This window comes from Cylas formicarius, unplaced genomic scaffold (genome assembly GCF_029955315.1).
Source record: "Cylas formicarius isolate icCylForm1 unplaced genomic scaffold, icCylForm1.1 PGA_scaffold_2__14_contigs__length_35257938, whole genome shotgun sequence".
Lineage (NCBI taxonomy): Eukaryota > Metazoa > Arthropoda > Insecta > Coleoptera > Brentidae > Cylas > Cylas formicarius.
In genome coordinates this window covers 30,140,977-30,168,293 of record NW_026844319.1, presented here as the reverse complement: position 1 = coordinate 30,168,293, position 27,317 = coordinate 30,140,977, and the positions used below count along the sequence as shown (strand labels likewise).

Here is a 27,317-nt window from a genome sequence, read left to right as displayed (position 1 = left end):
CCACTTATGGATGTGATAGATTTCACCCTCACTCGGAAACAGGTTAACCCATTGGTGAAACAAGATTTACTATATTTAATAGTACCTTTAGACCAACATTATTTTGAATTTAATGGACAGATTTACATCTCTTAGGAAGGTTTGATTATGGCAAACCCACTTAGTCCTTTGTTAGCAGAGATTTTCATGGATAATTTGAAAAATATCATACTACAACATCCATTAAGTAAAAGTTTTCTATCTTCAATACGTGGTGGTGTTTGCTGTGTTGGAACGGACAGACAATTGAATTCTTTTTTAAAGTACATTAACTCATTACATAATCGTATAATATCCACTATCGAGATTGAACAGGATGTCTATTAATTTTTTAGACTTAACTATTACGAAAACGGAAATTAAATGAGATTTTTCCATTTATCATAAACCTCTACACAGTCATACATAACAGCTCAAATCACCCTTATACACAGAAAATCGCTGCATTTCACTCTTTTATAATAATAATTAATACGCCACTCTCAACAGAAAATTACAACAAAGAACTCAATATCATTAAACAAATTGCGCTCAAACGGCTACATTATAGATAAAATTATAAATAAAAAACAAATCCAGACAACAGAAAACTCTATTTATCCGAAACCTAATACAGAACAGGAACAATTTAAAACAATTACATACATAGGAGAACCCAGTGAAAAAGTTTCAAAACATTTGTCAAAATATGGTTTAAAAATAGCTTTCAGAACTCACAAAAAGTAGAAAATTAAATTTTTTGGAAGCCCTAAAGATGGTTGGATTCCAAGTGTCTGCGAAAAATATTAAAGATTCTTCTCTGGATTACCATGAAGACACCACCGCTGATTTATTTGAAAGTTGGTTTAAAAACAAGCTAGTTCCAATTATCCCTCCTAAGAGCGTCATTGTAATGGACAATGCAAGATATCACAGTAGACAGTTGACTAAAACCCCTTCCTCATGTGGCACAAAAGCAACAATCCAAAACTACATGTATTATAACGATATTTATTTTCACTTACTTACAAACTTAAATTAAATACCTGAAATAAGCAAAAACTTATGTTCGGGAGGTTCAAAAAACCTTTTTTTTTAAATAAGATTCTTCACATCGTTTGCACATGACATGAAATCAACACAGTCGTTCCTAAAATAATTTCTGCGTGACGTCAATAACCCGCAGACGGACCTCCGATTGGCCGGATCGTAGAATGAAAGGGGCGTGGTTTCGTGTCGTCGCCGCCCACGACCCCGGCCTTCGTTTTCTCGGGCAATTCGTCAAAATTTCGGCAATCTCGCGATGCCTCTTAGTCGCTGACGCGATTCGGTGTTTTCCAAAACGCGCCATGCCTAGAAAACGACGATCGATCAGTTCGGAAGATTCCGACGAAGATTTCGACGATGTTAGACATCCTCAGAGAAACGCTGCCAACGCAAGGGAACGGGCCAGGATGCGGGTGCTTAGCAAAGCGTTTTGCAGGCGAGTTTTTTTGTTTTTTCCTGCGTCGAAAAATCGATCGGTTTGTGAAAAATCGAATTTTGGAAAAATCCCCCATTGGTACACAAATGATCAGCGTCGAAAAAATTTTTTTTAATTTTCTGATCTTCTGTTCTCCGTTCTCCGTCTCTCTGTAGACCTATCATTAATTGCCTATATCTATATATTGCAACATGGCCTTCAGGTTTGGCTTCTTTTAAGCAGTGCACGAGCTACAAAAACCAGTAAAAAATGAGTCCGATCAAACCAAGTCGTCCATCTTTTTTTTTAGATTTTCGACTGTTTTTTGGACATTGCTACGAAATACGATAAGTGTCCGAAATTTGAAGCCCTCCACTCGAAATTTGACAGACATATAGAGTTTAGCACCGTAATGGAGCCTATTGAAAATGGGAGGGCTGGGGGGCGGCAAGTATTTTTAAAAATTTAAAAACCGCATTTGCAGGCGGTATATGCGATCGAAAAAATTCTTTAACCAAACGACGCGCAAGATCCGGACCCAAAACCTTTATGATTTTTTAAAAATGTACAGGGTGCGTCGGTAATTTGCAAAAAACTAAAAATCGGTCTCCCTTCGCGATGATAATTGATCATAACAAGAAGGCTGTGATTATGTTGCCATTTTTTTTACATAGCCCGTATGGACAGCTAAAACTTTTGTATTTAAAGTTTCCACATATTGTACAGGGTGTTCCGGATATTATGTGCTATATTAAAACATGTAGTAGATGTCTCAAATTTGCAGCCACCGACTTCAGATTTCGCAGAGAGGTAGAAGTCCCGACCCACACTTACACTTTTAAAATAGGACGTAATCAAATGCCGCAAAGTATTTTCTAAAAATTAAAAAAAAAATTCTGTTATTTCGGTTTTCAGAAGAAAATTATTTTCTCTAAAACTGTTAAGCCGATCTCGAAAATTCTTTAACCAGCGTACGGGGAAGATTCAACACTTATTTCGGACATTTTTTCAATCAGTTACAGGGTTCTTCAATTATGGACAAAAATATAAACGAAACTGAAAATTGACCTTTTCCGAAGCAAATTATTGACCTTAAATCAAAATTCGTGAAAAAATTGGCTAACTAGTCCAATCAGTATTGTAGGCCACATCGAGAGCTGCTATCATTGTATTTACGTACGTTGCTCGAGATATTTGAAAAAATTCAATGACGACGTACTGCATTGTTTCAAAAATTAATTATTTTCTGGAAAACTATTTACTCTATTGGAAAAATTCATGGACCGGAAAACGTGGGAGATCTAGGACCATAACCTCTACTTCTGGCAGGTTTTCAATTATGTACAGGGCGTGTCGATAAATATATAAGATCCTGAAATTTGCCGTGTATCATAGAGGGTGTGCGAGGTATTTGAAAAAATATCCCTATATCGAAATCGCTATTATTTGCTCGAATGTTTGTATTTACCAAAGTGACTTTGAAATTCGACGGGATGTGAAAGATACTTTGTACAATGCACACATTGATTTCGCGAAAGTTCCATAGTGGTCCGCACGAGCACGATAGAAAAACAATGCTTTCCTCTAGCACAAGAAACCGCGAAACGCCTTCTTTTTAAAATAAAAAGCTGCTTCGCACTCCGCCCTGCGACGATTTTTCGAAAGCAATCTTGTTACTTTCTAAAAATCGATGAAATCGATTCTTTTCGAAAGTATACCCGCTCCTCACTAAACTCGAGATCTCGATGACGGTGCATCGTACAGCGTAGCCGTTGCTACAGATGGAATCAGCATCGATAAAAACGTTTTTATTTTTTGTCTGTTCTCCGTAATCCGTTCTAGATTTCTCCGTTCTCTGTTGCAGGGTTTTTTGACAATAAATTCCGAACGGTTTGAGCTACAGGCTGCAAATTTTGTTCCTTTTTAACCGTTCACGGGGTGGATAAGATATATATGCTTGGAATAATTTCATTGGAAATCGTCATTACATGTTTTTTATTTATCAAGGTCTGTTGTGACTTTGAACTTCGGCGATAAGTAAAAAACACTTTATACAGGTTGTATGCACAATAAAATTACATCGATTTTGCGACAGTGCCATAGTGGTCCGCAGAAGCACGATAGAAAAATGAAGCGTCCTTCTAACACAAGAAACCCCGAAGCTCTTTCTTTTTAAAATAAAAAGCCGCTGTGCGCTAGGCACTACAAACTTGCTCCGCTCAACGACGATTTTTCGAAAGAAATCTACCATTAACCTTCACACAAGGACTCAGTCATACATAATACACACAAAATGGCGGCATTTCACATACACAGACTTTTTAATACACCACTCTCAACAGAAAATTACAACAAAGAACTTAATATCATTAAACAAATTGCACTGAACAACGGCTGCAATCCGTCCATTATAGATAAAATTATATATAAATAAAAAACAAATCCAGAAAACAGTAAACTCTATTTATCCGAAACCTAATACAGAACACGAACAATTTAAAACAATTACATACATAGGGGAACCCAGCGAAAAAGTTTCAAACATTTGTTACTTCGGAAGCAAATTTTGCTCGTACACATTTGCAGCACTTGCTCCATTTTGAACTGCCCCTAGGAGACCGATATTGAGACATTATTCTTTTTATTTGCATTTTGCACCTCACATCTACAGCATTCGACGATAAACTCCATGTTCTATTTTTTTTAATATGCTATGAATTTTGTAGCATTTGAAACCATTTTTTTTAGGTGCACTCGTACGAGAAGAAGCAACTACGTCAGAGTAAACTTGGCGCCGTGTGGACTTTCCCGGATTCATATTTATCTGCAAAATGCCAACTTTTATCTAAATTTTCTTTTCCTCATCCATTCTATCGCTATATTTTTGTCTTAAATAAATAATTTAAACATGTCATGTCATCTTTCAAGATACATCTTGACAGTTTTTAACGACGCAGTAATATACTAGATATTAAGATGTCATCGACGGATCTGAAAATTCACAGATTTTTGGAGAACAAAAATACAATTTGCGATACATGAATAAAAAGGTAATAAATACACTGCAAAAATCCAATATGGTGACGGTATTTTGGACCTGGCCATAAGATGAAGCCTAAACATTTTTACTATACGTAAGGTAAACACATTTTTACGCACAAAACTCTGAAAAATTCTCACATTGTGAGGAATCATTGCAATAAGCCAAGAAAAATGAAAGTAAGTGAACGAGAAAGATAAATTCCAAGTATTACTTAGTGTCACAGGAAACTCACACGTAAGTGTACGACAAATTTCTCAAGAGTTCTGCGAAAAGTATTTTTTGCGAAAAAATAAGATATATCCGTACAACTTATTTACATACGAATTTTCATTTTATGATGACACACAGTCAGGAAAAATGGCCTTTAAATGTTTGCTACGTAGGGTCTCATTTTTTTGAAAATCGGTATTACTTAAACTTTTAGAGCTGAGTTAAAAACTATTTCAGACAAAGTGACGCGGAAAACTTGGTTCCTTCATCAACTACTTAAATAATTTATTTCCTCAGCGGTGAATAAAGAGAGGTGGTTCGATTAAATGGCGGCCTAGACCTCCTGATCTAAGAAAGAGACTATTTTCTGTATATAAAACCGTAAAAGAATTAATAATGTTCATTTTGACTCACCCTGTATAAACGATTTGAACTAATTTCAAGAGAAGCATAGTATCAGCCCTAACAACCCTACGTTTGAGTATAAAAGGGAGTGTGTGTTAATGGCACAATACACAGGATACTCCATTTTAAAAAGTTCGGTTTCCCACATATTTATGAACCACCCTATATATTTGATAATAATTTTAAATTGTATCTTATAGTTTTGTCTATGATTTTCGTATTTAACATTTTAATGATATAATAAACGACACATTTTAATTTGACACACTATTTGGACACCCTGTCTAAAATACAGACGGTTACAAAAAATAAAATAATAAATAAAATAAATGAAAATTAAATGATATCATAAAAACCACAATTTTTATCAGAAATCAAAAATTTGCAAAGTTTTTCTGTTGCAAGTCATGTCATTCATTGCTATGCATCAATTAAGAAGTTACTACAAATTAATATAGTTTTCAGCTGTATTTACCATTCTTAAGTTTTACTTTTGTTTATCAATTCGTCAATTTGTCGTAAAGCAATTGAAATGTGCGTATTGTCTGAGATTTTTCACCTGAATTCAAAAACAGATGTAGTCTGCTTTGAACGAAATAAATCTGATTACTGTGAATTATGCCAAATGAACTAACCAGGGTCGTGTTCTGCTTCTTCTTCTGTACACAAAAGCATCATGGTCCGATGGTCCGAAATTATGAGATATCGATTTTTCACAGACTCTCGTATCACCCTTTCTAACTACATTCCAAATTAAATTAATTAGACTGAAAACCACTTTGCCATGGGTGCCTGCGGACACCAAGCTTTCTAAACTGGATACTCTGAGGCTTGCTACCAGCTACATCGCCCATCTCAGAGCTGTTTTGATGGACCAACCGGAACCCGCGGATCTCCATAAGCATCCTCTTACTTTGGTAAGCGACAGTCGACGTCAAAAGTTGATTTGTATTAAAAAAATATATCAGATCACAGTAAATAAGTTGTTAAACTTCTGAGGGCACTTTTTATATAATACTGACAATTGATGTCTTTATCCACACTTTCAATTCTCAACACTCAACACTTCTAAAGAGGATAAAAGCCAGTCGAAAAATCGTAATTTAAAAAATAAAACTTAATTAAGAAGTTTTAGCGAAAGTTTTGGGGCAATAATTAATATGCACTCATGTCATGTAAAATCAATTAGAGCGAATATTTAGGATGTTAAGGTTTAATCAAAGCAATATGAAGTTCAATTTTTGGTTAGTAACGATTCATCCTATTCTGTACATGCATATTAATTCAAGGCAACACCTGATTGTGAGTGCAAATTTCTGACAATACAAATTTCGGTAAACGTTTTACTAGCAACCAATTAGTAAATCCGCTTATTTCATTTTTTTTTTATTTCTGGAATTATTTTTTTAAATTTTGGGCGGTATCAGACAGGGTAAACCAAAACTTAGGGTTAAAAGTTGCTTTGCAAACCGTTTGTTGGGATCTTTTACGTGTGTTGCCTAACTATGATTGGTTGCTATGGTAATCATGTAAGGTGGGACAAAGTAGAAGCAACGAATCATTGGTGCGCGTGATGAATATTGTCACAATCGTGTTGCACATAATAAATATGACATATTTAACAAACTTCTGTGAATTGTTATAGCAACTGTTTGTATAGTGTCGTAGGTGGATTAAAAACACAAATATCAAATCTATAATTACTTTACTTTCGTAAGAAACAATTCTTATTTATTTTTAAGGCAATTACATAAACATATTTGACGAATGCTTGGAAAGCCTTTGAATATGTTCAATGACTATTTTCCTAAATTCTCCTAAAATGTTAAAAACACACTATTCTCACAAAAACGTAGGATGAAGGCTAAACATAGTGATGGGCTTATTCGAATGAAAAATAACCTGTCATCTGGTATTTAAAATAACCTGTTTAATTCGGTTTTTATTTCCAGTTAATCGAATAATAAATAACCAATGTGTCGATTATCTATGAATTATTCGAAATTCATATGCTCGGGTTATAGTAAAAAAAAAATATTTAAATTCTTTTTTGAGTAAACATATGAAACAAATACATATTTTTTAATTGTCTATCATTTTTGACAAAAGTAAAGTAAACCTAATTATTTTTAAATGGTTTATTTAAAAGTTAAAAATCATTTTGTTATTTTAAAAATAGATAAAAGTTGAATCTGTTTAGTCTAGACATTTTTTAATGATAAAACAATAAAACTAAACAAAATACCAAATGCTCTAAATAAGCTATATAAGCACAATATACATCGTTTTTTCAAGATTTATTTACAAACTAACCAACTATTGCTTACAATAATTTCGTACAGAAAAGGCTGATTAACGTTTAAAGTGTATAGTAATAAAAATAGATTTAATAATACATTTCATTGTAAGATACACTTTTCTTGTAATTATGAACCCATCGATATCCCCAAGGAAAAAAACTGAACTCTTAAAAACATGCTTATTAATTTTTATTACTCAAAATGTTTGCATAAACCTGTCTTTTTGCACGTCAAAACAAACTTTGTTTTGTCAAAGTATGACGTGCCAGCCTGATGATGTGTACACTGTTAAAAATAAAAAAAGGAATGGTTGGTTAGAAATGCACTTTTATCAAGTAACAAGGAACTGATGTTTACACCATTGAGATGAAGTCGTTCAACTAGTGATGGGCATAACCGGATAATTGAGATAATCGAATTTTTTTTTTTTGGAATAATTATTTGAATAATAGTTAAATATTACGTATTCATTTCTGTGAGGGCAGTGCGTTAGGTTATTTAATTACAGTCTCGGTAATCGTCATTAGGATGTGTAATTAAGAATTAATTAATATGAGTACATGTTTTATTGGTCAATAACATATGTTATTTTGGAAATGAATAAAAATATAATATAATTAATGTAAAAAAACTATACGACGGACAGGGACAAATATCGGGAATACCTGGAAATAGCTCCAGTAGAAAGAAAAGCTGATCATTTAGAAATCTTGTCAAAATATGAAAGTCTATTACCAGAAATCTACCAAATGACAATAAAATATTTATGCATTTCTACTACTTCGGTACTATCACGCGCGCCACTGATTCGTTGCTCGTACTTTGTCCCACCTTACATGGTTACCATAGGAACCAATCACAGGCAACACACGTAAAAGATCACAGCAAACAGTTTGCAAAGCAAACTTTCTCCCTCAGTTTTGGTTTACCCTATATGATACTGCCTAAAACTAAGACAATTAAATGCAAAAATAACAGAAAAAAGAAATAAATGGAAGTAGTATAATATTTACCGAAATTTGTTTATTCAAATTTTTATATGCCAAACTCCAAGAGGTGATTTTCTCTATTTTCAAAACCTAATTTCAAGGATCCTAGGAACATGTTTTTTGGTTCTTTATTACGTTATTCGTAATGCTAGTTGAACATTAACGTTACGTCAAAATTTGCAAAATTCCCACTGATGCAGTTCCAACCACCACCAAGAGGTGTTGCCTTGAATAAATAGGTATGTATGCACAGAATAAAAAGGATCGTGACTAACAAAAAACTATACTTTATATTGCTTTGGTTAAACCACGACTTTTATATCAAAATTCTTCGTGAATTAATTCACGAAATGGAACTTGTACTAATTTTCGTCAATTTTAAGGTCAATTCAGTAATACCAACCATGTAAAATGAATAAAAAAGAAAGGTTATGTTTTGGTAAACTACCTCTTAGAATTTGTTTTTACGTTGTGGATGTTAAATAATCACATGAATTTGAAATCTTGTTTTGAAAATCTTTTACTAGTAGTAGAACTAGAAAATTGGGCTATCTGTATCTCTATAAAACAAAGGAAACTGACGGATGTAACACTGCCGAAACTTCTCCCATTTCACGTCAAAATATTTAAACACTTTACAAACTGAAATTTATGTGACACAAGGTTCATGTTTTTTTACCTATCTCTTATGTCTAGGAAAAGGTGAGATTGTTTCAAAGCAGAACAAAATAAAAATTAATTCCTTTCGAAGTTTTTTTTTTGAAAGATGCGAAAATTACCTAGACTTTCACATGTATCAATATTTTATTAGAGCTTTCTTTTTACATCCCCAAACGCTGCTTAAACTGTTCATGGTCCTCGTTTAACCAATTTTAAGCCCCCTTCATTAAGGTAGCAACAAATTTTTAGCAGCAGCATTTCTTTTCCAAATTCTTTTGTCTGGGCTTGAAAATGTTAATTAAATAAACTAATCCAAAACAGAAATATGCAAACATAACCTCAAAATACGAAACCACGCCATCTATCTTCAATCTTTCGGTTGCGATCGTGATAAATCTCGGGAAAACAAATACTCGGACAAGGAGTGCAGGAAGCGGTCCGAGTTTATTTAATCGTATACGAACGGCGTTAAATTTACGCCCGTGCAAAGTAAACGATCGTGGCGCGAGCGGCCAAAAAAGCGCCAGCTGGATCCATTTGCCGCCGTTCTCTTCGGGAATGATTCGTACGACACCCGAGACGTGTTTTGTTAAGCGAAGTACATCCTCGAACGTAAACGTCGTCTAAATATATCCGGAAACGTGTTTTGATGGTTGAGTGACGCGAGATGTTTGCTCGCCGATAAAAAAATGTTGTTAAAATTCGGACTTTGCAAAAGCACTCGCGAGATGGAACCAAAAAAACGATATTTATTTATTACCCTTAAAAAAAGTAAACAAATTTCAATTTTTAAGGGGCTGTGCAGTAAGTACATTGACTTTAATGTCAATTTGAAGTTATTTCGATAAATGTTAACTATGTAATGGTTAAGAACATATAGCTATTAGATATACAGGCCCTGCCTATGCTAATTGTACAGAAACTCGTAAAGCAACTGTCACAAAATTTTGAGGTCTGCATGCACGAGATTTGAAATTTACTGCATTTTTATGCCAGAATTGTCTCAAAATATGTCGAAATCCCATTAAATTTTCAGGCAAAAAAAGAATTAAGGTGTAGAAAGTGCTGTTAAAAAAATTAGCGACAAGTGCAGAGTTAATATTATGCTGAATTGCAGCAGACGGATCGGCGTCCTTAGTATAATTCTGTAAGTATTTTAGCGTTTTGGTTCTTTAAGCGTTATGTGAACAATTTGTTTTTATTATAATTATTGGTTTAACCTCTATTGAAAATGTAAATAAAGTCGAATTTACGAAATGTGACTCTAAAAGTGTAAATATAAGCACCTGTTATAGACAGAGCGGTCATTCGTTTCCGCCTCCCAAATATATTATTATGAAAAGTACCTATGGACAATTTCGTTAAAAACTGTAAATATTGGAAAATGTATCAAAGAAATTTAAAAACTAGTATAAAACAAGTTAATAAACAATTAGCACCAAATGTAACAGAATTAACATTACCAAAGAGTGTCGTCTATTGTCTCAAAATTTAAAAACGTTTTGCTAGCAAAAATTGCATGGTGGTTACTGCAAAAAATTCCCCGCCGAAAATGCGACCTTTATACTAAGATTATTATTTATTTTCACGAAATTTGAGGAAACTAGAAATAATTAAAACTAACTTAAACTAAACTGCGTCCATTTTGTGATTTTCACCATAGGCTATGCATGGTGATGATTTTTTCAGTTAAAACTGAAATTCTGAATCTGCTGAATGCTGAATTTGTCTTTTTGAACTAATTCAGGCCATTAAACTACATTACAATATGAAATATTGGACAGTATTTTGGATTTTGGATTAAAGAACTTACTGCTAAAACTAAACCTTCGATTTCGACAATTAAACGTATTATTCTCCAACTCTAGTCCAAAGGCACCGTAATAAATAACTGAAAATGTCGATAATAGAGCAGAAGAAAGATTCTTGGACAAGCTGTGAGTAAATATCACACTACAATATTTTTCCTATAAATACGAAAAGCGCCAAGAGCTCCGGGAAGGCAATAAAGAAAGAAGAGTAGCGTTTTGTTTAGACACTCAACAACAGACCAAATGTTCAAAACTGTCGGAATTTGAGCCAAGACAATGAATATCGTTTTGTTTGTACTCGAACCGGATATCCTCCAAAAAAATGTTATGTTGGGAATTTGCGGACATCATATTATTAGGTCATTTTTTATGGACTATGACCTCACGGCAGAAACCTATTTGGACTTATTACAAACTTAAATTGAACCCACACAGAAGAGGTTGGCCCAAAGTGCTGCATCCCTTGGTCATCCACGTCACCTGATCTCTCGCCAAGCGACTTTTTTCTGTGGGGTCACTTGAAAAGTGTTATCTATAAAAATGTTAACTTTGAAAGTCTTAACTAGTTACAAAACAAACTATTTCCTTAAAATGTGACAGGATTTCACACTATCGACTAAACAATGTTAGAAGTGTTAGTATAGTCGATTTTTGAAGCTCCCTCGTGGCCTAAACCGTCATTTAAATGACAAGGAACAAGCAGATATTAAGAACCGAGTACGAGTTTCATCCTAAAAAACACATAACGATACATCTACATACTTAGTTTATGAAACCTTTATTTGATATGTCATTGCCTAGCCTGGCGTCATCAAGTTTTGGAAATAGTATCAGATTTAATTCAATAACTAAAGCTTGGCATATTAAAATTTATTCAAACTCAAAGTTATATTACAACTTTGATATGCGCAGGGGAGCCATAATTATGTGATTTCCTACGTTCCGTTCGGGAATGCATCATCCGATATAATGCGTAACAAATGAACAAATGCTTAACATTAAATAAATAAATATTAAATTCATCAAACATTGACTGTCAATCTATACTTAATTATCCTTTTCAACTTCATTTTTAATTTTTGAATTACGTTCCACAAAAGCGTTACTAAATAACGACGAAGTTGCGTCTTTTTAGACCTGGCCCTTCAGTTTCCAGCGAACGGATGCTTCCGCAGATGGTCCACCTTACCATCCCGAAAGGGACTCTCACCACCTCAACAACCACGCCCCCTGGGGGGACGAGGTGTCATCGGGTCAGCACCCTGCCGTCGTCAGGGATAAAGACGTATCCTATTACTACTGATTTATTTAGGAAAGTGTCGCCGGCTGCGGACAAAATTATTCGCCGTTTAGGAAGAAGGCGATTAAGACGATTTATTACGTGGTTATTTATTAAAGAGATAAGCGATGTCAGTTTAGAACCCCGCCCCTTATTTAACGCTTCAAAGAAAACAAATATTTAGCAATTTGTCACTTTCAGGCGTCGAAATTATAAATAATGGTTTTGAAACGCCACGCATAAGACGTATACGCATTAGTTTAGGAAGTAAAATTTTATTTATGGATTCAACGCAGATATTATGCTGTAGTTATCGACAATTAGTGCAATAAAGTCTGAAGCCCGAACGTATTCGCTTAACGCAAAATCCCCTCCCCACAATATAACACCACAAATGGTCGAAACTTCCGAACAGCGTTCGGTCCCGTTTCGGAAAGTATCGGTGAGTCCCGCCTCGCGAGGTATCTCGGTCAAATGGCAGATTTTGTAATTTAACAGTCGATACTTGTAACTATAATCCGAATACGAATTAGGAAAACGGTGGTCGTTTTAAAGATACAGGACGTACATCGTTTGCCAGAAATGTCCCTAACGGTCCACCAAATCTTTTGTTGTGTTGGTGTAGCAGAATATATCTGTTCGGATTGTTATCTTGAAATGAAAAATTTTAAGCACAAGCTTTTTAATAATTATTCCCAAAACATAGTATTTACTCCATTTTTTTTTATTTTTATGATAAAAGTAGCAACTACCTTTATACACATTATTAAGAGTTAGGTACCAGTAATTTCTTTAATAAATGTCAAATATATTTGTTTAAGACTTCAAAAATTACCAGGAAAGGTCATATACCTACTGCCATTATATATATGGTTCTAACTTAAATATTCTGTCACTCCATCACATATACGTCACGTCCCAGCTGTTGGCGGATCGGCTGTTACAAACCACCACCCCGCCCGAACCCGAACACCATTCGCGATTTTCGACCATTGGAACATTCGATCGTGTGCTACCATCACACTGATGAAACGCTTAAGTATAGCCAACCCACTTTTGAGTATCGGAAAAGGCCGGTTGTACCGACGGCCGATCGGCTCGAAAAGAAGAAATTTGGTTGGCTCCTCTCTCGCGAAACTGTCAAATTTGACGAACGAATGCTGAACACCGTAATAGCAATGGACGACGAAAAATTAATCCCGCTTAAATAGAAAAAAAAGCGAAGTACGTTTCGATGCCGTCGCCGGTAAAGGAATCCATTTAACTCTAGTCTTATAATAGAACAGGCGTCATGGATATCACTAGCACGGTGAGTATTGCCATTTCGCTTCGCACATTTAACACCGCACGCTTCCGGTTAAAACACGCTATTATTATTATGCTCGACAATAATACAAACCGCTTTGGTTTTTCTCCGGAAATATTCACGATCGACATAACCTAGTTTTTTTGTTTTGCAGCTGGATTTGCAATTTCTTGACCTGAGTGAGGTTGACGAGTTTGAAAGAAACAGAGTTTTATCGTCGTTATACTCCGACAGACAAGGAGACGATTTCCCTTGGTTTATTGGTGGTGAAAAGTCTGCCTTTGTTGGTAAGTGGGGCATCCAAAATTCGGGTTCAGAGAGCAGGGTAATCAAATCAAAACATTTGCGGTTGTGGTATTGAAATTTTTTGGCATTATATATAGAGTGCCCGTTATGTAGGTCCAAAGAGGAGATTGAAAAAGAGGATTGCGACACTTACGGCAGATCAAAACACGTACCACCAGTTTGAAAACCATACCCATCCTCCTATCAACCAACATTATGGGTTGCAAATCGAGGGTGGACCAATTAGCAATCATTATTTCAATGCGGGTCCTTTCTTGCCACCTATGGTTCCAGTGCCCATCCAGATAAACCCGCAAAATTATGGGACCATCCCGGTTTCAACGGTTTACGCAAACTTTGAGGGCAAAAGCCCGATTTATTACGGTGTGCCGCCTCCGCAGCAAATCTTTGTCAAAAATCACAGCACCGTTATGGAACCTTATTATGGAAATGATTTTATACGGAAGGAATATATTGAAGAAAATAGTCCGACCCAAATAAGGGTCAATGACGAGATAAACGCCAATGGAGATTTAACATCCAGCGCTGCACCGGACTTTCAGAGTACTGTTCCCCCACAAAGTGCAGTGGACAACAGCAAATTGGACTCTGAGGAGATGGATAAAAAGCAAGATCCGACGCCCTGGGCGCAAACAAAGACCTGGGCCAGCTTGTTTGTATCGAAAACGGAGCCCACTGTCAATTCAACCGTTAACGGGACTAACAGACAGACACACCATACCGAGGCTGTGAAGCGTGACATTGACAGTGGCGGGACAAGTTGTCCTTTCAAGAATCCTAAAAAGGGTCATTTCGTCGATCCCGATTGTTACCGGATGGGAGGTAAGTGGGAGCCAACCCTAATTATCGAAGCCTAAAAGTCGTCGGGCCCCCCGTTTCCAGAGTTTTTGGCTAGCTACAAGGTAGACGGTAGAGCGGTGAGCCTCCAACCGAGGGGTCTGATCAACCAGAGCAATTATTGCTACGTAAATTCCATACTGCAGGCGTTGATCGCTTGTCCGCCCATGTACAACCTGCTCAGCGGGCTGGTGAAAAATATTTCCTCGAATGAAAAACGCAAACCCACTCCGGTCATTGACGGCATGTGAGTTTCGTCGCGGTTCACAACGATCCGGAGGGGGCAAACTGATTGAATTGCAGATGCAAATTCGTTAAAGAGTTCGCGCCCATGCCGGCCAACATGCGTGTGGTTAATCGAAGGTCCGAGGGGACCAAAAATCAACAGAAGAAAGAGCAGGGCGTCATAATAAACACGGACGTCCCTTTCGAGCCCGCCTGGATCTACCGAATGTTGAACGGGATAAGGACGGATTTGATAGAGGGCCGGCAGGAGGACGCCGAAGAGTTCCTCTGTTGCCTGCTTAATAATTTAAATGACGAAATGCTCGAGGTGAGTTTGAATTGCATAAATGCAAAAAACTTGCAACCTTTACATCAATAATATTGAGTTATTAGTAAATGAGCTTTTTTCTAAATAAGAAAACCAACGCATACAAAACCGAATACAAAAAATAACTGTAGCAATAGTAAGGTTCATGTTATCTTGATAATATTTTAATTGGCTGTAATTTTTTTGTTTTTACAGATATCGAGGGCAAACAAAAAAACAAAATGTAGGGTTAGTAGTGGCCTATAAAACAAAACACTTTTTACAATACTTCTGGATTCCTCCTGCGTCGGTTTTTGCTACATCAAACTTGCTGACGTTTCCTCAATCATCCTGTTGGCTTCTTCAGAGCTTGACTGAAACTGAAACAGTTAACAGTCAGCAAAAACCGACGCAGGAGGAGTCCAGAAGTTTTGTAAAAAGTATTACAGTAGCCTGTGGAAGTTTCTCTGAAAAATAAAACAAAACTATCAATTTTATTTATTTATCAATGGGCCAACCGCCCAATATAAAATAGGATTCACATAAACAAAATAGTAAACAATAAAATAAAACAAAATTAAAACAGAATGAAATAGATAGATGAAGACCTTACTCTAATATGGCATTGGTTTTCCAAAATATTAAATATAGGTATATTTTCTGAAATATCAGCCTACGTCATATTTTTGTAAATGGAACACCTGTATATTATATATGTGTCATATTTTATATTTCACTTCACTCGTTATTGACAAATCGGCAAAAATAGGATATTTTTGTATAATTTCAAAGAGTGCAACAACAATATTTATTTCTAAATTAAAGTTAAACAAAGACACTAAAAATGACCAGACACACTGAAGTAAAAAATTCTTTAACTATTCCAAATACTACTGTATATGACCACCATTCTCCTAAACACATTTTTTATACACCCTAATTTTATGATGTCTTGCATTTAGTAACGTTTCCGGATTGTCTCTTAATTGCCTCTGAAGTCCTTTGCCGAAGTTCCACGAAATTATTACAAGCAGTTCTGTGCACGTGATTTTTTATGTGTCCCCAAAAGAAAAAATCTATTAATATTAAGTCGGGGCTGTTGGCTGGCCAATCCATAGTTCTGCCGGTCCCTATCCAACCCCTGGGATATTCCATGTTAAGAAAATTTTTAACTTGCACAACACTTTTATATGTTGTTCTATTTGGTGCTCTAAGAGTTACAAATAATGATCTCCGGTTAATTTTTGATCTATAAATATAGGACCCAAAATATGCCCATCTATATACACCATATATTGATTGATACCCTTGGGTTTTTATTGCGTTTATTTGTTTAGGATGATTTAAAGACCAATATCGCGTATTTTGCCTATTACAGCCCTTTCTTGTAGAGATCGATCTTTCATCAGTCCATAAAACGTTTTTCAAAAAATTGTTATTGTCATTATGACAATTTGAAAAATTCAAACAAAAGTGCACACTTCTTTGACATTGTTCCGCACTTAGTTTTTGAGTTTTACGAAATTTAAGTGCATTATATTTATATTTTTCAAAACTGAGTGCATGAATCTCCGAGAAATACTTGTCTCTCTATATACTCTAGTAATAGAGGAAACTGGATGTGCTTCATAGAATTTCATTCATTTAAAACAGTATGATTCCGGCATTCCTGTTTAGTATTTAATACGTTACCGTTTTCTGCAAATTTTTTCGCCAGTCTTGGAAATATCTATTTTAAAGGAGCTCGGCGCTCTGGATAAAGTTTAATATACTGACGACGAACAGCGGTTGCACTTTTAATACTCAGAAAGTATACTTGAAGGATATCACTCTTTTCACGGATACTAAATTCGCGAAAAACCATTTTAACAATAATGACTTGGACAATAATTCTACCATCAACCTTGTTTACTAATATGTCAAAGATAAACATACTTTTATTTGTCAGTCAGGGCACTCTTTCAAATTATATACAAATTTCGTATTTTTGCCCATTTGTCAAAAACAAGTTTACTAAAATATAAAATGTGTTACATCATTGTAATCGGAATTAGATATTCTATTAAACACATATGTATATATGTGTTTAATAGAATAGAATATAATAGAATATGCTTATATGTCAGAAAATTGATAGTTTTTTGTTTTATACGTCACTGGGAAAAAAATTGGCTACTAACCCTGCATTTCGTTCTTTTGTCTTCCTTAATATCTCTAAAAACAAAAAAGTTACAGCCAATTAAAATGTTATGAAGATAAATTGAACGCACGGTAAAAGTGTCATCTTGTAACAGGTTTTAATTTTTTATTCTTTTCAAAAATACCAAAAATTTTGTCGCTTGGGAGGATTTTGCAAAATAAAATCCATCAATAGGAAGTATCAACAAATTATCATATAAGAGAATAATGAAGGAAAACTATAAAATTCGATAACTTAAGTATCTACTCTGCTTCAACATTGACATCTAGCTCTTCTATATGTTTTATTTAATTTTATTGTGTTTATGTGAATCTTATTTTATGCTTCGCAGTTGGCACGTTGATAAATAAATGAATATATTTGATTTTAAGCTGGTATAAAAAAGTCGGTATAAAATGCATCATTTCGTTTATGTTCTTAAGATTCTTTTCAGAGATTAGTTTACCATTTGGCCACGAAGGCACTAAAGATGTGAAAGGTGAACTAATGGTTGTGGATGGTTAGATTTTTTTTATATCTCTTGCCTGGTATTCGTTTGGCGAAATTATTTTCTTTAAATAAGATTATAAACGAATCATTCTTTTGTAATTTATTCGATCTAACGTAGTCAGTTTTGTTTTTCTTTTGTATGAGTTTGTTGTCCGTTTACAATATTTTTTCAATATTTGAAACGCCATAAAAAGGCAGTTTCTCGTAATATCAATATAGTCATCAGGCATTGTGGAATGATTTCAATTTGCTTTGTATATCGCTGAAATCGAGTCATTCTGTAAGAAGCCATGTCCCGAGACTAAATTTAGGGTAATTGTTTCGACATTTGGGGTATTTTGTGAAATACAAATAAGGAGAAGAGTCATTTTAATATTTCTGTTTTGACCCCTACACTAGTCACTCCATTCGAGCGTTATATACCCTTTTAAAGAACGCAATGGGTGTGGGAATTCGTGGTAAGGGTCAAAAGTCAAGCACTCACATTCATCATTGTCTTTAGCCTTTTCAAAATCTTCTATATAATCTAGTGTCTCAACCAAGTGGGTTGATAGCTCAATGAAAAAGCTCAAAAGTAAGTATTTTTATTCCTTTTTTTTACTAATGGAAATTTTCAAGGTCTAGGGTCGACATTGGGTTGGAAAGACTTTGCAGAATAAAGAGGTATTCATTATTGACCAGATTACCCGTTTATCTGTAACTTTTTCATTAAATTTTGGTTGGTAGCTTTTTGCATAACAGTTCCAATTTACCTTATCGGATTCGCAAGTGCAAGCACCCTTTTTGTAGCTCATCAAGCTGGTGAAAGGAGAGGAGCCGATTTCCCCGCAACCAAATCGTGCCGAGGAAGAAGATAAAGTGTCAGAATGGCAGGTAAGGTTTTTTTTTTAATGGACAATTTACAAAATAATCATACATAAACCTCTGGGTAAAGGATTTCTCTGGTGGTATAGATACGTAGATCATGTTTTTGCTTGTTACTTTCGAATTTTCGAAAGTATCTGCGCTCGTATAAAAATTTTATATCTCGGTAACGGTAGGTCCTATGGGATCGCCGTTGGTACAGAAATGATCACCGTAAAAAAATTTTTTTTTGTCTGTCCGTTCTCCGTTCTCGTCTTTTGCTATGAAACACGATAAGTTTCCGAAATTTAAAGCAATCGACTTCATATTTGGCACATATATGCAGCCTTGCCCCGTGATGACTGAACCTATTGAAAATGAGAGCGCTGCGGGGTCGGGAAGTGTTCTAAAAAAATAAAAAACGGGTCTCCCATGTATTGCGGTTGTAAAATTTTTCGGATCGGATGAATGGTTTTGGAGGAAAAGATGTTTTTCTGGATTCCAAAATAACCAAAAAAAAAAAAATCAAAAATTAAAAAAAAACACTTCGCGTTATTTTATTATTCTCAATTTAAAGCGGGTCCAGACTTCTATTTCTCTCCCAAGCCTGAAGTCGGTAGGTGTAAATTTGGGGCACTTAGTATGTTTTTTAATGTTGCACGGAATATCGCGAACACCTTGTACAATACTTAAAAACCTAAAATACAAAAGCTTTAGCTGTCTATATGGGCTATATCGTCATGTAAAAGAAGCTAACATATAAAACAGATTTGAAATTATTGCGATTTTTTCAGTTTTTTTGAATTTGCGGCGTACCCTGTCAATTGTCAAGAATAAAAGTTTATGGAGCCGTATCCAATGCGTCTTCTGGTTCAAGAACTTTTTTGGGTCTTGTAAACGGTTTTTGAAAAATGGTCTTTTTTGTGGACCCTTGCACACACACACCCCCAGCCCCCCATTTTCAATTGGTTCCGTCACAGGGCAAAACCGCATATATGTGCCGAATATGAAGTCGATTTGATGTATGCTAAGTATGTTAAATAATTTTGATACAGGTGATGGGCTCCAAGAACAAGGGCAGTGTGTTGAGGAAAACGGTGGTGGAGAGAACTCCTATTACGGATATTTTCGGGGGGTCCTTGAAGTCGCGGATACACAGAACAGGCGACCAGGACACGGAAAATACCCAGCCCTTTTTCACGTTGCAGTTGAACATCGAGGTGATTTTGAGGTTTTCGTCCGTGCGGTTTAACGGCAGCTCGAATTTCAGAAAGTGAAAACCGTACGCGAGGCCCTTGACGCGCTCATAACGAAGAATCAGCTGGAGGGCGTGACCTCGTCGAAAACGAACGAGGCGGTGGAGGCGTGGCAGCAAGTGATGCTCGACGAGTTGCCCATCATACTGGTCTTGCACTTGAAATGTTTCGATTTTAAGCTCGACGGTTGCGCGAAAATTTTAAAAGCCCTGGAGTTCCCTATCGATTTGAAGATCGATTCGAGTAAGGAAGGCAAGTTGAGGGTTTCGCTGGTCGGGATTCGCAATTATCGCGTTTCAGAATTAATCTCGTCGAAGAACGCTACGGCAAAAGAGAAACATTACAAGCTATTCGCCGTGGTGTACCACGACGGGAAGGAAGCGACAAAAGGGCACTACGTTACCGACGCTTTCCACGTCGGTTACAGTAGCTGGCTGCGGTATGACGACGCGTCCGTCAAACAGGTATATTTAGGATCGGGGTATACACGGTTAGAAACGGATCCCTTTTCGAAATTTCATTGCCAGGAATGTTTGAGTACATTCTGGCGAAATGAAATATTTTTCCCGCTTCCAACAATATCATATGGTAACATTGTTTATTTATTTAATCAAATTCCCAACTCTAGTGTTCCATCGCAGTAAGAGAAAATATAAAATTTCGTTCACTCACAAGGCTCACACAAAAACTCCCCAATCATTTTTTGATTGTGTTTTTAAATTTGCTTTCATTGCTAATAAGTCCAACGGTAAAAGTTTCGGCTAGAAAGTATAAAAACTGCATTAATATGGTGTCAGGTAGCGGAACAGGATAAACCTGTCAACTCCGGCTGATAAAGGAACTACCATAATCACCACTGATGGACAAAAAAAATAGGTTACTAATCAAGGACCCAATATGGTCACTGGAAAGAAGAATCATGTGAGCTGGCAAGGAAAATTGGAGTCATTTTTTTTTTGATGAGGGAAATTATTTTGTCAGTTCCTAGCGGTTTTTAGGACCAAGATTCAAGAACTGTTGTTTTGCTGCAATTCATATTTTCAATTGAAATACCATTTCTAAGCACAAGATTGCCGATGGGATCACCATTTTTCCCACTGGCAACAAATATTGACATGGATTGGAAGAAGCCGAAAAAGTTGAGACACATCTACGACAACTCCATAATGTGGGACAAAGAATAAGATAGGATAGACAATTTTTTGAATTACTTTACTAGGCAATACTCCGTCTATAAAAGTCATAATTGAAAAAGAGAAAACTGGAGTAAATATCATTCCTTGATGTCTTGGATTAATACCTCCATGTACAGAAAGCCCAATATTTAAACGCATTTTCCAACCACTCAGTCACAACCAAACAAGGAATAATCCAATGACTATACAAAAGAGCAAAAATTATCTGCAGCAACTTAACGACAAAGTTGAAGTTGATTTAAGTAATTATACTGATTGAAGAGGTCATTAGCTAGTGCCAATGCCAAGCAGCACATAAATTTTCCAAAAATATCAAAATCCTGTTATGGACAAACTATAAGGAAACAAAACCAGAGAATATAACAAACAATGAAAACCTTGCGATAGTGGAAAATCATACGTAGGCGACACCTAGCGACCACTGGATGGACAAGAAACGTACCCAACATGGAGAAACAACAGGTCTCGCAGAGCAGAGAGATGCCAGAATTCTACCAAAAGGAAACCCACTGGACGAAAAGAAAGTTCATAGAAGCTGCCTTCATAACAGTGAAGTCTGTTTACAGGATTTCTCAGTTTGCACAACACAAAAAGAGCATTTGTTCATTTGCCGAATAGAAGGCATTATCTTAGATTATAAAAATACTCCTGTCTCCGGTTGCCTCTGTTTTCGTCATATTTTCATCATCAAAGCCACATCATAGCTAGCACAATATAATCATGTCGTCTCCCACTCTTAGAATCCACATTTAACACATTTCTCCACTTTAACTTTGCTGCCGTTCGAACTGACAAAAGGCCCGAAGCATAGAACTATTCCTATGAAGTATCTTTTAAAACTAATTGAATTAACTACTACTACACAAAAAATGATCAAAATTAATTTAAGCTTGTAATATAGTGCATATTTAGATAGGGGTAGCAGAGTAAAAAGCCGAAATATAGGATATTTTGCGTTTGAATTGCAATAGCAGGACAAATGTCATAGCCACGTTGCCATATGTCGTTGTTAGGAACGGCAACATAGCGTTAGAACGACCACGGACCATAAATGTCTTTTAGGTTCAGGAGGAGCAGGTGCTGAAGCCCCAAGGAACCCGGGTACCATATTTGTTGTTCTATCGTCGTAGCGATACCATTAGAAGATAATTTTACACACTTGGCCTATAACTTGTTATTACTTTTTAAGCGTCTTATTTTAATAATTAAATTTATACATAATGAAACTGTTATTGGATTGTTTTTTTTTTTGGCCCCACCGAAAATTAACGTTCGTTTTACCAAATCACGCGACGTGCTCTAATAGGTTTTATTTATTAAAAGTTTCGGTATTTAAAATTCTTTCTTAAGCCCATAATATTCGTCTTACCGCTAATAAATAAAATTGAACTATAATGCTTGATAATGACTAGATAGTCCGAAGAACCTCTGCAAGTCATTTAAGCATTAAACTAGTGTCAGCTATCGTTTGAGTTAGTGTAAATGTCCGCGTTTCTCCTTTTAAATTTTTTTGGCCCAACTGTTGCTTCCATACTCCGTTTTGGTGACGTGGGTGCTTTGTTCTCTTCGCACACTTTCAAATCCACGGTACTCGGTGCTTCACCACCATCGGGTTGTGACGAATCGGCGGAATCGCCTTCTGCCACTTCCGTGCTTCCTACTTGTTCCTTATTCTTGGGCTCAGGGAGCGAGATCTTTTTCAGTATCTTTTCCTGGGTGATTATGGCGGATTCAAGGGCCGAATGAAACTCCTCGGACACTCCAGAACTGTCGCTATCGTCGACGAAAGTCGTGTTATCGCAGTCCTCGTCCAGACTTAAGTTCACGCCGTTCTTTTCGGAAATGAGAGCCACCGGGTCGTCCATGTTTAAGCATTCGCAGAACTCGACGGTCTGGGGGTTCAACTTGGCCTCGGGCTGCTTCGCTTTCTTTGATTTTTTGACGGGAGTGTTTGGCCGGTAGGCCGGTGCCGTGGGCCGAAAATTCTTCGGAACCATCAAGCTGCCATTGAGTTTCTTGAGAACCACCTCTTTTTCCTGTACCGTAGGGGTAAAATCATACCTCTCCGAACATCCAGGCCCGGGCATGTAATTATTGACATTTTTAACGTTCAATAAATGGTTTGTCAGATATAACACTGTCAGCCATTCCAAGTCGTAGTTTATCTCAATGGTTTCGTTATCGTCGTGAGGCACGTCTATCACTTGCAGAAACTTGCGCTTCGGCAGGCACTTGTCCAAAGCTAAAAATTTGGTAATGCAATTGTCCTCGTGTTTAACAAGCGCGGCGAATTTGCAATGCAGATGTGCAGAAAACCAGTACTTTGGTTTGAGTAGGTGCAACAGTTCCTCGCACGGTTTGCTGCCCAACTGACCGGACTCAATGTCTTCTTTGAAAAATGGTTTTCTCTTGAGCAGCTGCTTCTTATTGCCGAAATTACAAATGCCCGTTGGCCAGTCGTGGGACAAAAATATATCTATGGGCTTGGACAGCTGTTTTAACCTAAACACTTCGAGGTTTCTTATATGATAAACGCTTCTTTTGGAATTTTCGTCGTAGGGAGCTTTTTCAAAACGCCCCCTTAGGAAATCACGTCCCTTATAAATTCCCGAAAGACCTGCTATACGTATACCAGCGATATTTATAACCCCCGCGTATCCTAAGTAGTAAATGTTTTTCGCTACCCATCCCCCATAGGGTAACTCTTGCAAAAAATTCGAAGCCTCATGATTGCCGCCAATAAAAACAGTTAAAACGGGCGCTTTTTTCTCTCCGCTATAATATCTAAAATCAAGTTTATCAAAGCAGATCCTACCAAAAAAAGTTTGCACTTACTTATAAAATGAGCATATATTTAAATATTTTGGCGGAACTGCCATACATTTCAAGTCTTCGTAGTTTCTGGAAGATTGAAAATCACCGCAACAGATTAACAAATCGATTTTTACATCTTCTTTCTCTTCAATTTCCTTTATAGAGTTGTAGATGGTATCCAAATCGCCGTGAGCACAACCTTCGACGATTATTTTCATCGTTTCCAAACAAAATTTCTTAAAATTAATAAAAATGCCTTTTCGAGCATATAAACAAAACACAAACGTGTCAAAGTTTAATAGGGTAACCTCTTGTTCGTCTTCTTTTTAACAGCAGGCTCGCTGTATTTAAAAAATTACTTATAGTAATTAATTATGTAAAGCATAGGTTATGTATTTGAATTAAGTGGATTTTGAAATACGTGATGAAATAATGACGACAAAACTGTGATACCACAACGTTGAAGTGCGTAAATTTGAGGACATGGAGTTTAATACAGCAGGAGTTATTTTCGTTAATAACCATTTTCTAAAAGGTGATTTGGACGTGGATCGAGTGTTGACGGTAGTCGCTGGCGAGTTAAATACTTTAGGTATAAGTGTAAAAAAAGTGTCCATTGTGGAAGAAGAGGATAGCTCAGTGTCACGCGAATTACATTCTTTTTCAAACTTATTCGATGTTGTTGTTGCTGTTGTTAACTCCAAGATAAGCACTGTTAGTAAATCCCTGGCCAATCTCGTTTCAGAACCCCTTGTGTTTAATAACGAACTAGCCGAAATTACGGCTCTAGATGAGTTTTCTTCACTGGGTACGTCCGAGATTTGCTGGTGGCCGAAATCAATAAAACTACTTAAATGTGGAAATTTGCTGCCGGTGTTACATTTTCATAGGATATTTATAGTTTATTTGGAATTGGCGCACAAGCAAATTCAGCTGATGTTACGGGAACATTTGTTGCGTTATAGACAAGAGTATTGTTTTGTAAAACTGTTTAAAGTGCCCTTAAATGGGTTCAAGTATTTGGAGAGCATAGAAAATTTAGACATAGGTACGGAAAAACATGAGGATATAGAAATGTTGAGGCTCTCGTCTAAATCATTCGATAATATTGTTAGAGCTGAAGTGGAGTTAAGAAATAACTTTTCTAACGAACCTGTAACGTCTGTCACCTTAATTGGTGCACAAGATCTTGTCTGGAATAGTTCCGAAGCACATATAAAATCGGCTCTCCAAGTAAGTACCAGGTAAGATAGGGTGTTCTATATCTAGACACGTTTGTCGTTTAGACCGGCCAAATTCCAATTTCCAATTGCAGGCCATAGAAAAATGTTTCGAAATGTATCAGCCGCAACACGTTTTCCTCAGTTTCAACGGCGGCAAAGACTGCACCGTTCTGCATCATTTGGTGCAGGTAGTGCTAAAGAAAAAGTACTCAAATTTAAACGCGAAATTATTGTGTTTGTACGTCAGAAGCAATTGCGCTTTCAAAGAGCAAGACGACTTTATTGGGCAATACAGTATCCACTATAATCTGGAAGTGGTGACCATCATGTCGGACATAAGGCAGGCCCTCGCCGACATTTTGGCTGCGCGCCCCCAACTGAAGGCTTGCTTCATGGGCACCAGAAGGACGGACCCGTTTTCAGATAACTTACACACATTCGAGGTAACGTAAGTTAACACTTCTTATTGAGGTTATCTTTTTTTGAAAATTTCAGATGACCGATCATGACTGGCCGCAAGTTATGAGGTGCAATCCCTTGTTGAATTGGCACTATTCGGACATTTGGGATTACCTTTTATATTACAAAGTTCCGTATTGTAAATTGTACGACCATGGTTACACCTCGTTGGGCAACGCTACTAATACCATACCAAATCCGTACTTGTCTGTGTTCGAGGGAGATACCAAGTCATACCTGCCGGCCTATAAGATGCTTAACGAGAGGCACGAAAGGGACGGACGAAACAAGAAAAGCAAAATTTAGGCAAACCCGAAAAAGCAATTAAATTATTCTAAATTATTTTTAGTTTTCATGTTGGCGGCACCTACTTTGTTATCAGATAAGCACCACCTCAGTATTTTTAAATTAAAATGTTAAAAATCAAATTATTTTTTATTTGCCATATTCCATTAAGCGAAATTGTAAACGAATGCTTCCCTACACGGGACTTTCCTCAGAAGAAAGGGAACAATATAGTTAGACCTACTCAATTTGGTTATAGACCTGAAAAATCAAGTCTACGAAAAACTTTGACATATTTTTGTTACGATTTTTGATTTCCGGTTAAATGGAGAAAAACATTTTTTCTGGAAGCCAAAATAACCAAAAAAAAAATTCAAAAATTAAGAAAAAAATACTTTGTGGTACTTAATTGTACTCGACTTTAATATTTTAGATGTGGGTCTGAACTTACGTTTTTTAATATTGCATGTCAAAGAAACTGATATTTGAAACACAGTCCTTCAGCTATCGCCAATTTTCAATAATAGGGGCACCCATTTTCAGATTTTTTTTTAATTTGCGGCGCACCCTGTACATTCTTGAAAAATTGTCAGGAATAAAAGCTTATGCAGCCAAATCTTCTATGTGTTCTCGTTCAAGAATTTTTTCGGTTCTATAAACAGTTACAGTTTGCGAGAAATGATCTTTTCGGTAGACCCTTGCAAACGCAGTTGTTATTTTTTGTATACTTCCCGACCCCCCAACTCCCCCAATTCCAATAGGTTCCGTTGGGGGACCAAAAGCTATTTGCCTGCCAAATTTGAAGTCGATAGCTTCAAATTTCGATTAGTTATTGTGTTTCATAGCAACGTCCAAAAAACAGTCGAAAATCGAAAAAAAAAAGATGGACGCCGAAACTTAAACGCAGCCATTTTTGCATATATGCACCCCGTGGATGGTTAAAAAGGAGCAAAATTTGAAGCGTGTAGCTCAAACCGTTCGGAAGTGATCATCGAAAAACACTGGAACGCAGAACCGACAAACCAAAACGTTTTTTTCTTCGATGCTGATTCCATCTGTATCAACAGCTACGCTGTACGATGCACCGTTATCGAGATCTCGAGTTTAGTGAGGAGCGCGTATACTTTTGAAAACAATTGATTTTATCGATTTTTCAAAAGTAACAAGTAGGGAATAAACTGTTTCAAAATTGTGCTTCTTTTAGAAAACAGATTGTTAGTATACCAAGTAATATAAACTACACCTCCAATGAGATCTGAATAGGCAAGGGTGTGCCGCAGGGATCATTTCTTGACCCCCTGCTCTTCCCCCTTTATGTGAATAGCCTGTGTGATGGCTTTGTTTCAGTTTGCTGACAGTTCTATGCTGGTCGGAGTTGTTAGCTTTCCATAAGT

At 36.4% G+C, this 27,317-nt stretch overlaps 4 protein-coding genes across 4 annotated transcripts; 3 read left to right on the top strand and 1 right to left on the bottom strand.

Moving 5' to 3' along the window:
• Nucleotides 1–1,167: 1,167 nt before the first annotated feature.
• LOC132697816 (transcription factor 21) lies at nucleotides 1,168–12,517 on the top strand. Its single transcript, XM_060663476.1, has 3 exons — nucleotides 1,168–1,501; nucleotides 5,905–6,055; nucleotides 12,034–12,517. Exons 1-3 carry the CDS (start codon nucleotides 1,233–1,235, stop codon nucleotides 12,199–12,201), a joined length of 588 nt encoding a protein of 195 aa, XP_060519459.1. The 5' UTR covers nucleotides 1,168–1,232; the 3' UTR covers nucleotides 12,202–12,517.
• Nucleotides 12,518–13,290: 773 nt separating this feature from the next.
• LOC132697813 (ubiquitin carboxyl-terminal hydrolase 10-A) lies at nucleotides 13,291–22,372 on the top strand. The gene is made up of 10 exons (XM_060663473.1): nucleotides 13,291–13,486; nucleotides 13,638–13,770; nucleotides 13,883–14,611; nucleotides 14,672–14,873; nucleotides 14,930–15,179; nucleotides 18,637–18,720; nucleotides 19,746–19,910; nucleotides 19,961–20,189; nucleotides 20,247–20,410; nucleotides 22,205–22,372. Exons 1-10 carry the CDS (start codon nucleotides 13,469–13,471, stop codon nucleotides 22,289–22,291), a joined length of 2,061 nt encoding a protein of 686 aa, XP_060519456.1. The 5' UTR covers nucleotides 13,291–13,468; the 3' UTR covers nucleotides 22,292–22,372.
• A 76-nt stretch (nucleotides 22,373–22,448) lies between these two features.
• LOC132697814 (lariat debranching enzyme) lies at nucleotides 22,449–24,279 on the bottom strand. Its single transcript, XM_060663474.1, has 2 exons — nucleotides 23,978–24,279; nucleotides 22,449–23,926 (listed from the first exon to the last, which is right to left on the bottom strand). Exons 1-2 carry the CDS (start codon nucleotides 24,172–24,174, stop codon nucleotides 22,600–22,602), a joined length of 1,524 nt encoding a protein of 507 aa, XP_060519457.1. The 5' UTR covers nucleotides 24,175–24,279; the 3' UTR covers nucleotides 22,449–22,599.
• Nucleotides 24,280–24,356: 77 nt separating this feature from the next.
• LOC132697815 (uncharacterized) lies at nucleotides 24,357–26,026 on the top strand. Its single transcript, XM_060663475.1, has 3 exons — nucleotides 24,357–25,189; nucleotides 25,272–25,622; nucleotides 25,675–26,026. The coding sequence occupies exons 1-3, from the start codon at nucleotides 24,440–24,442 to the stop codon at nucleotides 25,942–25,944; spliced, it is 1,371 nt and encodes a 456-aa protein (XP_060519458.1). The 5' UTR covers nucleotides 24,357–24,439; the 3' UTR covers nucleotides 25,945–26,026.
• Nucleotides 26,027–27,317: the final 1,291 nt, after the last annotated feature.